General features: G+C 36.3%; 1 protein-coding gene across 1 annotated transcript in view; it reads right to left on the bottom strand.

Moving 5' to 3' along the window:
* CNTNAP5 (contactin associated protein family member 5) overlaps positions 1-16,598 on the bottom strand; it is an 862,050-nt gene that overhangs the window by 433,562 nt on the left and 411,890 nt on the right. Inside the window, exon 7 of the mRNA XM_050752523.1 lies at positions 3,656-3,799. Coding sequence (XP_050608480.1) covers positions 3,656-3,799 — 144 coding nt within the window. The remainder of the gene's footprint in view (positions 1-3,655; positions 3,800-16,598) is intronic.

Raw genomic sequence — 16,598 nt, 5'->3', positions numbered from 1 at the left:
TATATAAACATATGTGTGTGTGTGTGTGTGTGCGCGCGCGCGCGTACATGTGCAAGTGTATAGTGATGTGAATTCTCACTTAAGCAGGGTGTTGGAAGCAATTTGGAAGAAAAATAATGTACATTTTTTTCTTCTAAATTGTGAAGGTTAAAACTAAGGTTGCCTACCTGCACAATAAAACAATTTTCTTGGGATTTTTTTCCAAATACATTAGGGCTAAATGGATTCTTTATGCCTCGTATTAACAATACCGCCAATTAAACCCTGAGGAATAACGTATACTAGCGAAGTTTTAGGCAACTTGATAAATGCTGTAGTAGTTTAAAAGTCACCACAACACTTGTTAAAGTTTTAGATAATGATTCTCTCAGAAAAGGAAATGGTGGAAGCTACCGATATTCAGAAACTGAAGTTTATTTCCCCTTGCTCGTTCTCATCTTCCTTTTTTTGCTTTGCTTATTCAGTAACTCTAATATATCTTATCATTAAAGATATTTTTAACACATCATATGTATAAATACATTCTTTTAAAATATTATTATAGAGATCTTAGTTATTTATATCTAAAGCTCAGGCTTTTACACTTTTAAGTCCCAGTTTATGAACAATGAGTGTGCAATGTTTTTATAAACTTACTGTTGTTTCAACTTGCTCTGCCACATCTTAGCAAAATGGCAGGTAGTGATGCCCTTTGATGTTGATAACATTAGGCTAATCTAAACTTCCCATAGTGCATGATCTCAATGTAGGGCCCCTGTGTCAGCAGATTGGACTCAAGGAAACTGATATGTTATGAAATATTTCTTGAAACAATATTGGGAAAGGGATAGGAATGAGTGTGCTTTCCATGGCCCAAGACCACAAACCTAGAATCAAAAAGAAAAAAAAATGTCATGAGCAAGTCAGTGCTTATGTTAATTAGGAGATGGTTGACCTAAGCTCATGTGGATAAGTTGCAGAATTGTCGGGAGCCTTGGGCTTGAGCCAGAGATGGACAAGTAATGCTATTGGCTTTTCTAGAGTCAGTGAGGTAACTAATCCCTCCCTAGCAGCATCCTAACTTTTCCAAACCAAAGGAGTCAGGGACTTGACACAAACCTTTTAAAATTCTGACAATCTTTAATCCAAGTGTGACTCCCCAGGAGCATCCTCTGACTCACATCCTTGAATCCAATGGCAGTTTTCAAGAAAATGTGTTAATATGATACCCCAAAACATAAAAATCAATATAGATTATATTTATCAAAGAAGAAAACAAACACAAAGTCATTTAAACCCATAGTTTGTTCAGATAATTCTATAATTAGGTTGCAAAGAGAATCAGATTATTGCTGTCAATGATAGGGTGACCTACTCTTGCCATAGACGAAAGAAAAAATGTCAGTTGAAGAGATTTCCAATTCCAGGAATATGACGTAACATAGTTTTCCCTATTTATTCTGCTAAGTAAGACTAAAAGACGATAGAAATTCTGTATAAAATCTACCTAAAAAGAACTCTGAATGGTGGAGAAAATAAATAAAGGATATATAAAAACCTTGGGACCAAGAGAAAAACATACTGGAGAATTCTCTGGATTTTCTCTTAACCTGATCTGTTTTACGTATGTTCCTGAAAGACAAACAACCCAGAGAGACCAACTGGTGCAGTTAAATTCTGTTTAAAATTGCCATTAGAAGACTGCTCTCTAGGCAAAGAATGAAGAAAGAGAGATGTTTTTAGACAACAACTTCTCTCCCTAAGCCAAATGCCATAGAAAAGATTGTGGCCCCACTTCCATTGAGCCATGCTGTAGTGAGGTGCCCAGATTTCTGGCCAGGGTGGTATATGGGAAGATCAATCTGGGAATCTGTGGCTTACAAGAACAATTCTGAAGATCTGGGAATTTAATCATTGTCAGATAGAACCAAGTCTCTCCCTGTGGTATCAACTGAGATCACAAGGAAAGCCTAGACTTCTGCCCCTGCTGAACTATCATGAGGAACCCCCTTCACCCCTGCAGGAGCAGTCTCAGAGATGGTTTAGTGGTGAGTCAGGACTGTCATCACCCTCCAGTGATATGAGGGGCATCCCTCTCCCACCCACACACAAACACTGTGATGTCACTGCAGGTCACATGGGAAGCAGTAATGAGTCTTTGATACTAATCCAAGCCAAACATATCCCTCGTGGTTTCAAGAGCTTTTCTTTACCTTTTGTCAATATTGGGCAAAAATATGAGTAAATGCAACAAACTCTCCTTCTCCTCTGGAATTCTCTACATGATGTCTGACATTGTAGCAAAAATCATACTACTTGAAATGGTTCTAAATATATAGAAATAGTTCTAAAAATATAATTGTCGAATGAAGACAATTATAAAGTAAATAAGGGAAAATAAAGGGATGTAAATGGAAATTAGGTTTCTACACATCAGTTAAATTGGTAAAATGATTAAACCAGTAAACTACTATAAGTTATGTATATATAATAAAATGTCTACATAAACCAGTAACAAAAGCATACATATATATACTCTAACACTAAATAAAGCAAAATAGAATTTTAAAAACTATCCAAGAAACACAGGAAGGTAGAGAAAAGAGAATTTTTAAAAACTCAGAAAACAAAAATAAACAAGTATTTAAGCCCAACACATTCATTATATTAAATGTAAATTTGCTAAATAGACCAATTAAAAGACAGAAATTGAAAGCATGAATTAAAAAACCATGACCCAACTATTCGTTGCTTACAAGAAACTCACTTCAAAAATAATGACATAGGCAGGCTAAAAGCAAAAGGATGGGAAAAGTTACACCACAAAGACATTTATAGAGGAAAAGCAAGAGTGACGATGTTAATATCAGACAGACTTCAGAGCAAAGAGAGCTATCAGACAGATAATATTATATAATGATAAGAGTGAATCCACCAGAACACATAGCATACTAAATGTGTATGTATCAACAACAGAGCTACAAAATATATAAACCAAAAATGGATAGAACTGGAGAGAGAAACAGACAAATCCAAAGTTATTGTTGGAAACATCAACACCTTTATTGAGCACCTACCATGTGTAAGGCACTCTGTTAGTCATTGTGAATGCAGTAGTGAAAAAAAAAACAACATGGTCCTGACCCTCATGAAACTCATTGTCTATTGGGGAAGCCAAATGTTACTTAATTAGAAAATCATTTAATTTGTCAGTATGATAAATGAGAATCTCAAACACACTAAAAGTTTAATCTCCCTCATTTAAAATAAACTATTTTTAATATTAACAATAAGTAGACAAATATGTAACTCCCAGGCCATAGAATTTAATGGAATATGTGGTTTTCTTGTTTCATTTCCCAAAGATAATAAAAAATTCATGTTGTCCCAATATAGACTGCAAATACTACCCACAGCTGAAATATACCCCACAGTCAAAAAAAAAAAAAAAAAAAATGAATTCTCTGGATGGCTCTAATGTCTTTGTTTCTTCCACTAGTGCAGTTTACACTGATTCAATACCTGCCATTCTCTTCTCTCCAGTGTCACCTCAGAGACTGATGGGAACTCAGAGCATAAGATAAACATATCAATGGGTGCAGGAATGGGCTGGTGAAAGCAAGACTTACCCCAAAGTGGTAGAAACCATCAAGACAAAACAGATGGGTTGACTTACCACAGTATAGATCTGATGCTTTCGTCTCTTAGCCAGGTCAATTATGTTTACTCCATTGTAGTAAAGGTTTTCGATGCATCCATGGAAGTTTTTCTTTAAAAAGGTCCCAGGTTTTCCTGGTACTGGAATTCCTCCAAAACTAAGCTTTTGGGGTGAAAATAAAAACAAACTCTTAGTTACAAGCTCTGAAAGATTAGGAAAGGAAAGTAAACACATGCGTTTTTGGTAGATTCAATTGTATGCATGAGCCAAGTGGCTCAAATAATTATAGATGCCACTTGATTACACATTTAAAAGGATACTGATTAGCCCATGTAAAAATAACTGTAATTGCTTGCTTCTTAAAGGCCTATTTTAAAAAACCATTTTCACTTCCTTTCTGAACCTTTTTAATACTAAATAAAACAATAATTTACAGAAGGAGGGAAAAAGAAAAAGAAAATCAATGTCTTTTAAATTATCTCTTATCCAAGCATCTTAAAAGATATGGCCATACTAAAGCCAAGAGACAAACAAAACATACCTCTATTCAGCTACAGACGAGCCTAGTTTAAAAGCCTATATTGTATGCAAAAAGCCTTATGCATAAGATTGTCCACAATTGTCATCTATAATGAAGAAAAACAGGAAATATTCCAAATGTTCTGTACCATTTTGTGAAGCAGTTAATTAAGAATCAATATGATGAAATTTCACTTGTCAATAATGATGCTTATTAAACATCTGTAAAATAATGGGAAGTAAATATAATGTTGATTTTAAAATGTAAGAGTTATAATTGGATATAAAGTATGATGTCAACAATAAGAAGTTGAGCATAAAGCATAGTCTGGGAGGAAATACACTGAATTGTTATCATCAGGTTGGTGCAAAAGCAGTTGCGATTTTTGCCACTAAAAGTAATGGCAAAAACCGCAATTACTTTTGCACCAATCTAATTTAATAGTGGTTCACTTTGGAAAGGTTATGAGATACTAGGGTTTTTTTTCTTTTACTACTTTTATTTCTAATTAATATTAACACAAATTGCCTTTTTAATAGATACATTATTTTAAAAGCAAGGTGTACTGTTATGAGTATTTTTTCTACTATGAAAAAGAATCCAGATAATTTATATTATCAGGTTTGTCGCAATACCATTTAATGAGAAATGCAGTTTTTTCTACTGCTTTGAAATATCACTGTCAGCATGTACTTCAACTACATCTATATTTGGATACTTCTCTATCTCTAGTTCACTGTCTCTTTTTATCTGTCTCTCTCTTAATGTTTCAGGAGGATGTGGTCTCCCAATCAGAATGTCTTCTTACATGAATAGCTACTGATATACTAAAGGCTCTTTCTAGATTTTTTTACCAGCTTCACACTAGTAAAAACAAAGTTACTCAATGCAGTGTAATAGGTGAAGAGGATTATTCATCCTTTTGCCCACTTTTACTTACGACTACAAATTTTAAAGAGAACTCTTTGATATTTTATCTATTTCATTTTAAAGCTTAATTACAGAATAATTTTATTTAACTAGCTTGTTAGAATTTTTATTGATAATTTATTATTTACATTAAAACATCTAGTTGGAGAAGAATGGATGTTTTTAAAATATTTCATTTTTCTTTCCAAGAACCCACTGTTGTTCTCTATTTTCAGAAAATTTCTAATAAAGTCTCCCAACTAAGGTTATTATTTTATTTCTCTAGTTCACATACCCATCATTAAATTAATTTCTATGAATTTCATGATTTCAAAGATTCCATTGTATATGAATTGTTTTAATTCATTAAATATTTTATCATGTAAACGCTGTGCTCATCTTATTGCTGCTGGTATATTTTCTTTATCCAGATACTTGCATATACTTTTATATTAAATCATATACTTTTTAGTAATTTTCTTTTAATTTTTGAGGGAGATACAGGCAATACCTTGTTTTATTGTACTTTGCTTTGTTGTACTTCACAGATTTTGTGGTTTTCATGAATGGAAGGTTTGTATCAGCCCTGTGGCAAATAGATCTATCAACACTATTTTTCCAACAGTGGGTGCTCACTTTGTGTCTTTGTGTTAGCTTTTTTTTTTTTTTGGAAAAAAAATCTTTAAATTGAGGCATATATATTTTAAATATAATGTGATTATTGCACATTTAATAGACTATAATATAGTGTAAACATATCTTTTATATGTACTACGAAACCAAAAACTTTGTGACACTTGATTATTGCAATATTCACTTTATTGCATTAGTCTGGAACTGAATCCACAATATCTCCAAGGCATGATGGTAATCATATGATATATATGTGTGTGTGTGTATATATATATCATCTTATTAAATACATTAATATGAAATCAATTTCTTATACATTTATTTCCTATTTTACTGTCGCCATCAAAACTTCCTAACTCCTAGCCAAAACTTTCTAAGCAATATTAAACAATAATAATGGTATACAAACTTGTAACATCAACACCACCACCATCACAAAAGAAAACATTTTATTTCTCAAGTATACATAACACTAGTTCTGACTCTACATTAAGACAATATCCTTCTGCTCTTTTACACATACATTATTTATGTATTTATTTTAAATAAGAATGAATGCTTCGTTCTGTTCATGATTATTTCAAAAATCCATGTGACAGACAATAGAGTATTTTGTTTGATCTACTGATGAGTTGAATTATATTACTACATTGCAAGTTAACAAATTATCTCTTATTGAACCATTCTTGTGTTCCATTTGTGCTCATATTTTCAGTAGTAAATTAGTTTGAGCTCTAGTTTTCTTTTGTCAAGCATTTAGATCAAGTCTAGATTTGTCTCTGAGTTTTATAACTTATTACGTGAATGGCTCCGAAATCTCATAAAACATTCTGGAAAATTTAAAATTACCAGTGAACTTGTAAATTCCACAAATATTTTGTAAAAGTATTCCAAAATCCCCTTTGTTGATTTATTGATATATTCAAACATTTTAAATTTGAGTCATTTACATTAAGAAAGGGTCCAAATCCATAAAAGTGGATAAACAGAACTAAAGACAAAAACCACATGATTATCTCAGTAGATGCAGTAAAGGCCTTTAATAAAATTCAACATCCCTTCATGTTAAAAACTGTCAAAAAACTAGATATGGAAGGAACATACCTCAAAATAAGAAGACCCACATATGGAAAGCCCACAGCCAATATCATACTGAATGGGCAAAAACCGGAAGCATTCCCCTTGAAAACTGGCACAAGACATGGATGCCCTCTCTCACCACTCCTATTTAACATAGTATTGGAAGTTCTGGCTAGGCCATTAGGCAAGAGAAAGAGATAAAAGTTATTCAAGTAGGAAGAAAGGAAGTCAAATTATCTTTGTTTGCAGATGACATAATCAGATATCTAGAAAACTCCATTGTCTCAACCCAAAAGGTTCTTAGCTGATAAGTAACTTCAGCAAAGTCTCATAATACAAAATTGTGTCCACGAATCACTAGCATTCCTATACACCAACAGCAGGCAAGCCAAGAGCTAAATCATAACGAACTCCCATTCATAATTGCTACACAAAGAACAAAATACCTAGAAATATAGCTAAAAAGGAAAGTGAGGGACCTCTTCAAGGAGAACTACAAACCACTGATCAAATAAATTGAAGACAGCACAAATGGAAAAACATTCCATGCTCATGGATAGGGAGAATCAATATTGTGAAAATGGCCATACTGCCCAAAGCAATTTATAGATTCAATGCTATTCCCGTTAAACTACCATTGACATTCTTAATGAAATTAGAAGAAACTCTTTTAAAATTTGTAGGAAACCAAAAGTGAGCTTGAATAACCAAGACAATCCTAAGCAAAAAGAACAAAGCTGGAGGCATCATGCTACCCTACTTTACACTATAGTACAAGGCTACACTAACCAAAACAGCATGGTACTGGTATAAGAGCAGACACACAGACCAATGGAATCATAGAATAGAGAGCCCAGAAATAAGACCACACACCTACAATCATCTGATCTTTGCCAAAACTGACAAAAATAAATAATGGGAAAAGGATTCCCCATTTAATAAATAGTGCTGGGATAACTGGCTAGCCATATGCAGAAAATTGAAATTGGACCCCTTCCTTAGACCACATAAGAAAATCAACTCAAGATGGATTAAAGACTTAAATGTAAAACCCAAAACTCTAAAATCTCCAGAAGAAAATCTAAGTAATACCATTCAGGACACAGGCACAGGTGAAGACTTCATGATGAAGATGCCAAAAGCAATTACAACTAAAGCAAAAATTGGCAAATGGGACCTAATTAAACGAAAGAGTGTCTGCACAGCAAAAGAAACTATTATCAGAGTAAACAGACAACCTACAGAATGGGAGAAAAATTTTGCAATCTATTTATCTGACAAAGGCCTAATATCCAGCATCTACAAGGAACTTAAATAAATTCACAATAAAAAAAACAACCCCATAAAAAGTGGGGCAAAAGACAAGAACAGGCAGCTCTCAAAAGAAGACATGCATGCAGCTAACAAACATATGAAAAAAGTTCAATATCACTGATCATTAGAGAAATCCAAATCCAAACCACAATGAGATACCATCACACACCAGTCAGAATGGCTATCATTAGAAAGTCAACAACAGATACTGACATGATTGTGGAGAAAAAGAAATATTTTTACACGTTGGTGGGAGAGTAAATTAGTTCAACCATTGTGGAAGACAGTGTGGTGATTCCTCAAAGACCAAGAGGCAGAAATACCATTTGAATCAGCAATTTAATTACTGCGTATATTCCAAAGGAATATAAATCATTTTATTTTAAAGATGCATGCACCTATATGTTCATTGCAGCACAATTCACAACAGCAAACACATGGAATCAACCTAAATGTCCATCAATGATAGACTGGATAAAGAAAATGTGGTACATATACACCATGGAATACTATGCAGCCATAAAAAGAAACGAAATCATGTCCTTTGCAGGAACATGGATGGAGCAGGAGGCCATTATCCTCAGCAAACTAATGCAGGAACAGAAAACCAAACACTGCATGTTCTCACTTATAAATGGGAGCTGAATGTTAAGAAGACATGGACACAGAGAGGTGAACAACTCACAGTGGGGCCTGTGGAAGGTTGGGAGGAGGTAGAGCATCAGAAAGAATAGCTAATGGATGCTGAGCTTAATACGTAGGAAATGGGATGTTCTGTGCAGCTAATCACTATGGCACATGTTTACCTATATGACAAACCTGCACATCCTGCACAGGTACCCCTGAACTTAACATAAAAGTAAAAAATGAAAAAAAAAATCCATTTTAGATTTGCAAATGTTTCACATACATCAAATTTATACTGTAAAAATATATGTTTAATTGGATGTTACCTTTACTTATTTTTATTATTTTAAATATTTAATGATATTTTTATTTTTGTGTTGGCTATTTTCCTCAATTTCAAAAAAATTAACGTTCCACTTCACTCAGTAATGGTTTAAGAAAATATTGTTTGCAGGAAAATGTAAGTGAAAAAAACAGAAAGAAAGCTGCTGTCTTTTAAATAGCAAAACACAATGCTATTTAAAACATTCAGGGTGGAGAGATTTTTCCAGTCACGTAGTATAGAGGGTACTATATATTAAAAAATTGTTGTTTCCTATTACACTGAAGGGAGCAATCTCTCCTCTATTCTGGGTGGAAGATTTTCAGAGGAAGTTGGTTGAGACAAGAGCACAGTTAGGCAGTAGCTTGAGGTCTGCTCTCTGGCTCTCCCTGAGGGATGTGAAACTGGATATGGATACAGGTAACAAGACAGATCTTGGAAAACACAGAAAGGTACTGCCTCCCAGAAGCACCCATGGCAGTGATGGCTGCAAGCCTGTTAGAGCTGTCTCAGGTTCAGCATGATCCCAGAGAAAATCAGCCGGGGAGGAGAAGACAGGTTAGCAAAGGCTGAGGAAGAAGCAATGCAGAAAGGCTTGAGGGGTTCCACAGTGACCTGGTCACTCTAGCACAGTGCGAGGCAGGCTACTGAGGGTCTCCAGGACCAGAAGAGCAGGTTGAGGGTACAAATGGGCCGAAGCTCTCAGTACATGTATTAAGGGCTGGTAGCTGGATGTGGAGGTTTGGGAGAGTCCTAGTGACTACATCTCACCCCCTTAGGCCAAGTGTGATGGCTAATATTAAGTGCCAACTTGACAGAAGGATTCTGGGTGTATCTGGGTGTTTCCGGATGTCGCCAGAAGAGATTAACACTTGAGTCAGTGGACTGGGAGAGTACTCCCCCTCAGGAAGATCTACCCACAGTGTGGGTGGGTACCATCTAGTCAACTGCCAGAGCTGCTAGAAAAAGCAGACAGAAGAAGGTGGAAGAAGCTGACTTGCCGAGTCTTCTGGCCTTCATCTTTCTCCTGTGCTGGACGCTTCATGCTCTTGAATATCAGACTCTGAGTTCTTTGGGTTTTGGACTCTTGGACTTACACCAGTGGTTTGCCAGCGGCTCTTGGGCCTTCTGCCACAGACCGAAGACTGCACTGTTGGCTGCCCTATTTTGAGGTTTTAAGACTTGGACTGAGCCACTACCACCTTTCTTGTTCTTCAACTGGCAGACAACCTACCATGGGGCTTCACCTTGTGATTGTGTGAGTCAGTTCTCCTCAATAAACTCCCTTTAATTTGTACATGTATACTATTAGTTCTGTCCCTCTAGAGAACCCTGATTAGTACACCAAGGCAAGTCCTACTGACAACAGCAACAAAAGCTGTCATGCAACTCTTTTGCCTCCAAACACGTGGGACTCGTGAACGGCATGACTCCCTTGATGCAGCACAATAAACAAACCACCCCGTTAGTGATCTGCTGAGGGAAGACGAAAAAAGTACAGAGAGAACATCACCACATAACCCAGTATATACCCAATAATGCACTACGTTTTAAATAATCATTAACTAATTATTATTCATCACCAAGGTTAGATTTTTCTATCATTAGAAGCAACAGAGGCTGATGAGCATATTGAATCCAGTTAGGGAAAAGAAGCAAAACCGTTTTTATGTGCATTTGAATATGAGTGTGAATTTTCAACCCAATTTAGATTTTTAGATGTTTTAAGTAGCTGAGAATTGGAAGTTATAATTCTACTATTGAATTATAGGTTTAGTCCATTATCAGAGTAAATTAGACTGGAGACATTTGCTTCATATAATGATGTTTTTCTTTTCTGAATATTTTATAAACACATAGGCTACACACTTCTTAATTCTACATTAATAAATATATCCCTCAGATCATCTGTTTTCATATTTTTGTCTGATTTACCAAAACTTTGAAATAAAAATTAAAATCTTCCTCTAAGCTGTTTCTCTCCGTCAAGCCCTCCATATAAGAATTACCACTATGGAAGACTTGGGCTGGCCGAGTTATTGTAACTACTCTTTGCAAAAGTTGAATACGGATCATCCTCAAGCTATTCTCCAGCTTAGTTTTGCTGGCTTCTCATTGGCTCCCTCCAACGTTCCCAACCTTGGCTTTTCCTGTTGAACTCTGTCCATTAGTTCATTCATCTGGCAGCATAACTGGTTAAACCAACAACCATCTTTCTCAGCCTGGCTCTAGGGCCTCTGCAAGTTGGAACTGCAACACAGGTACTCACATCAGGGCACTATTAACCAATATCCACATAGTAACAATCGGAAGTCTTTTACTTTTGCATTTATTGATATTTTATGTGCAATACACATAGGGTTAGCACAAGCGTTTTAATTAGAGACCATAATGATTATTTTACAACAGCCTCTTTTGATCTTAATATTTACTTTCAAAGGTACTAGTTTTCCCCTTCTGCTTTCTTTCTGTATATATTTAATTGGTGCACCTTTGTCTGCATTTCAAACCCGCTTTTAATCATTTTTAATTTTCTTTCATAGATTTCATTTCCGAGGATGCCAAAGATCTGATTATGCCTTTCTATTCAGATTCTAGAATATTTCATTATTTGGCAGCTGTGGATGATACTGAATGGAGATTGTATTTCTGAGTACATAATCTGTATGACATGGCCCAGGGCCTTCAATATACGGAAGACTGAGCTGGACATCCTGCTTCCATTAGATAATGTGCTCATCCATTCATTGGCAACTTACAGTTGTCATAGACTTTCTGAACAAAATCTGTCTTATCTGACCAGTAATTTTCAGTGAATACTGGTCAAAAACCCTTTTATTCTTATTATTCTGTTACCAACTCTTAGAAACACTTGAAAAAGTTAATTCTAATTGTTTGACACAAATTCGATTCACTTAGTAGTTGCTGATCCCTTACTTTTTGTGAAGCATGATTCAAGGCCCTGTGGTAGAATTAAGGATAAATCACACACTGCCTCTATCTAAAAATGTAGGGCCAGTCGCTAAAGACAAATTCATCCTCCAACAGACGGATGGAAGGCAAAGTATAATAGAAACAATGTAAGCATACTAGTGACCAAAAACTACAGGAAACCATCAAATTTTAAGTCACAAATAAAGTAAGCAAGATCAGTTGGTACCATGGAATAGGATATTTGAATGGTAGGCTGAAAAGAATAGATAATTATTCCATTTTCTGAAGGATTTTCAGAGAATAGTTACTCTATTCTGCTGAAGGATTTTCAGAGAAAAATCATAATCACCTTTACAGAAAATTATTTTCTTGAAGTAAAAATGGAAAAATAAATAAATAATTAAACGAAAAGGGCAAAGATTAGATCAAAGAGGTATAGTTTGGCCTCACATGAGAGGTGGTGGAAGCATGAAAAATGGAGCCTAGTTGTGGTAGGTAAAAGGAATCAATACCCTGAGCAAGCACTCTCAGACAGCATCCTGGAAAACTGACTTTTTTTGTCTCTTCTCAAATGGCACCATCTCAATGATGCCTACCTTGACTGACATATCTAAAATTGCAATCTCGTTTCCTCCAAGAACTCCTAGATCCATTACTTTCATCTATTTTTGTTCTTCTCATAGCATTTATTATCTTCTTACTTACTATATAATTCATTTACTTGTGTTTATTCTTTATAGTTTGCCTCTCCTGCTAGAATGCAAGCACTCTGAGGGTAGGAATCTTCTCTTTTACATTGAGACATTTCACCTACTTGAAGGGAAACTTGATACACAGTAGATGCTGAAAGAAATATTTGTTGAATGTTTTGGGATACCTCCCTAAAATTTTCTCAAAGACACAGATAATATCTGATTCATTTTTGAATATGTAATTCCAAGAGATATGATTAAACCATTAATAGATGCAACAGATATTTGTTAAATTGGATTTTAAAAAGAACACTGGCAATTTGCTTCTAAATCGGCTTTTGCCTTATTGTCCTTTTTGGCAATTTGGTCTCTTTCTTTTCTTACTTTTCTTTCTTGCTTGGTCTTGGCATATTGAATAGGTGCCTTTCATTGATCTTAGTGGTCATTGAATGGTGGGCCTTTCATTGATCTTGGTGGTCAACATTGCCAGGTATTAGATTGCAAAGTTTCACTCACAGTCTCAGTGTCTTAGACAACATGGTCCATCTGGTAACTTGCTGGATTTGCTATTGTCACAGGTGAGCTCCAACAGGATAAATCCCAGGAGAAAGCCTGCATTGATGTTAAACGCATGAGGTCCCAGAATCTGCCACTCTCTTTTTCTTTGATCTTATTATATTTTTGTTTGGTTGGTTGTTTTTTATTTGTTTGCTTTTTTTTTTTTTTTTTTTTCGGGGCAGAGGGGGTCTGGTATTTGCTTGTCTCTTTTTCAATCTTTGATGTTACTTCCATGGCAATGAATTCATTCCTCCCTTGTTGGCTTTTTCTCTGGCCCTGTTTAAATTTGGAGCCTTCCTGTTCTAAAGACCCCAGTTTGTATCTGACTTGAATATCTGATACTTTTGAAATTTCTCAGTTGTAAATATTTGTCTCACTTTTGTTCTGACAGTCCACTTCTTAAAGAAACAGGTATAAAAAAGGATGCAAACTGCTGTCTTCTTTTACAGCTTTTAAGACTTACACCGGCTGGGCGTTTGCTGAGGTACATGCAAAGCTCATGGCCCTTCAGAAGAAGCCCACCATCATCAACCTTTGGGATACTAGTCAAGGGCTGATTAATTTCTGCCATTACAAATGAGGACAGAAATTCCAATTTTCTGGTTAAATCTCTTGATTTTTAAAATTAGCCTGAATGTTGGGTATTTAAAAAAGAAAGTAAAACAGCATATAGGCAAAATTGGACAATGGTTTTCCAAATCTTGCCCAGGGTCATCATTTCATAGCTTCTGTTTTACTGTTTGATTGGATGAATGACTCAGCCTGTCCCATCTTTGGAACTTCTGATGTCTGTAACTTTAATATGCTAGTAGTACACATCTTGTCTTAGTTTTGCTTCTACTTTGGAGCCAAATAATGAGTGGAGGCAATTGCTTACATTTTTACCAACAATTACCTCTTCCTTATTGGTTTTATCATCTATCATTTCACAAGTTTCCAGTGTCTCCCTCTTTTCTGCAAAAAAAAATTTATCCTATTTATTTTTTGCCAGTGATAGAGAGTGGGCGATTTCTTACCCAGACACAGCCCAGCACTGAATAAGAGAAAGCACTGTTCTTGATAGTGCTCCTCATTTAGAAAGTGCCTATGCTCCCTCACTTCATCCATGCCCTGGCATCCTGCCCCAGTGCTCCAGGCTCACATCCCTCTTACTACATTCTGCCTATGACTTGTGACCCAACCCCAATAATTGCCCTTAAATTTCACCAGGATTTGGTCTCTCTTGTTCAACCCTCAGCACTCTCTCAAAGTATTGTTTTAGTAATAGCAATAGTAAGACTTATTGATCATGTTTATATATCAGGCACCATGCTTAGAGCTGACTTTCATTTTTTCTCTCAACTTTGAGTTGGCTACTCTGACTTGCTCCATTTTACAGGTGAAAAAAATGACGGCATACAGAGGTTCAGCAGCTTGAATGAGACCTCGCAGCCACAAGGTGAAGAGCTGGAATTCCACAACCTTCAATCTAGAGCCCCAACTATAAGTGCCACGCACACAGTCTCCCCCTAGATTCTTCTACGCCTGGTTCCACTGAGTAGCCTTCTTAATGAAAAATCCCAGGCTAGGGTGACCAAATTCTCCTGATTTGCCTGAAACATTGCCATTGTTAAAACTAAATGTTCCATATCCTCACAGCTCTCTCCGTTCTCGGAAACCTGGCACAATTTGCCCCCTTGCCTCAGCCAAATTCAGCAAACTGGTCCATGCTGTTTGGTGAGCGTTTTGCAGCCCTGGAGGAGGTGAAAAGCAGAACTGGGGCACAGTGATAGCAGCAGACACCACCCATGTTTTCTTAACGGCATAAATCAGCTCCTGGTATTTTCTGTCTGATAGGGCAGCCCTATCTTCTCAAACGACCTTCTGGTTTTGCACCAGCGGTGTATTCAGACCATTTTTCTTATTGTTTTGGTTGTCCTTATTGCTCCTGGTTTAAATCTGATCAATTGCCAGACCTCTGGTTCCTTTCTCTAAATAGGTATTTTTCACAGACTGACAGACATCAGCTGCTGACACAGCCCTATGCTTAACATACATTTTATAATTTTTGTCTGAATGAATTTACTATATTTTTACATTAGATTCTTTGGTCAATGAGGTAAATTATGTACATTTTAGTATTCAAGCAAAGAGTTCAATGGAAATCCTCCTTTCACATCCCCCTTATACCCATGCCAGTGGGGCTTCCTGCCCTGAACTGGGTTCCTAGAGGGTCCCACTGTGGTCGTCCTCGGTCATATCCTGTGTCACAAGGGCAGGGCCTTATGAGCCCAGGGGAGATGACTACAGGAAGTTGCCACCACCTTCCAGAACACCATCTCCCCACACAACACCCAGTTTCCTGCCTCAACAGCTCTGATAGTCCCTCGAAGGTCTTCACTGTTCTCTTCCCTCATCTGCCTTCCTGAGGGGTGGCCAGCAGGCAGCTGTCTGCAGTATGGGCAGAACTTTGACCTGCGGGATGTGGACGTGAAGGGATGTCTATCTGTCAAGGGAGGGGAGTAGAGCATATTTGATTCACTAGTTTTTTAGCTTGATTTGTAACTCTTTAGATTCATACGTGGTTCTCTGTTTGTACTCTTGCCTCAGGCTTACAAACACCCTAGAGGGGCTTGGCTAACTTTATATGAGTTTATTGAGGATTACAGTAATTTAGCCCACATTTAGCCAGTCTCCAAATATCTTACTAGCTACTTCCACTAGAAGTAGCATGCTAATGAAAAGCTACTAGCATCCCGCTAATAGCAACTAATAGAAAACAAGATATGTTACCATTTGCTCTTTTAGTTCATGTTAATGAAAACAATGCATTTTTGTATAATACTGGTATTAAGATATTCCCTTCATCATATGCAAAACAATTAATCTACTTTTAACACATTTAAGAGAAGTCTTTATCTTATTTCACTCATACGAAACTTGATGAAATGTAAGATTAGCAAGTCCACAAATCACAATAATCTTACATTTAAAACTAGAAGGAAAATGGCACTAAGTAATGTGATTTCATGTCTTATACACAGGCAGAGCCCAGGGCAAGCCCCAGAGTCTGTGTTTGTATCTCCAGACATTGATTCTCTCTACTCAGAGGGAAAACCTGCTCCCCAGATAAACTTCTGCTCAAACGGTCACACAGACCTGGGCTCAAATCCTGTTTGTTTTCCTTGGTGGCTATTGAGGAATAGGGATTGAAGACTTCTTCAACTTCTCTGTATCCTGTTTTTATATTTGTGATATAGGAGATAATAGCCTTTCTCACAGGGCTGCTTTGGGTGGTTAAACACAATTTTAAAATGCCGTACATAATAATAACTCTTTATTTTATTTTTTTCTTATTTTTCCTTTGTATCTACTTGCTTCCTTTTTCTTTTT

Source organism: Macaca thibetana, chromosome 12 (genome assembly GCF_024542745.1).
Source record: "Macaca thibetana thibetana isolate TM-01 chromosome 12, ASM2454274v1, whole genome shotgun sequence".
Lineage (NCBI taxonomy): Eukaryota > Metazoa > Chordata > Mammalia > Primates > Cercopithecidae > Macaca > Macaca thibetana.
This window is presented reverse-complemented; position numbering and strand designations above follow the sequence as displayed.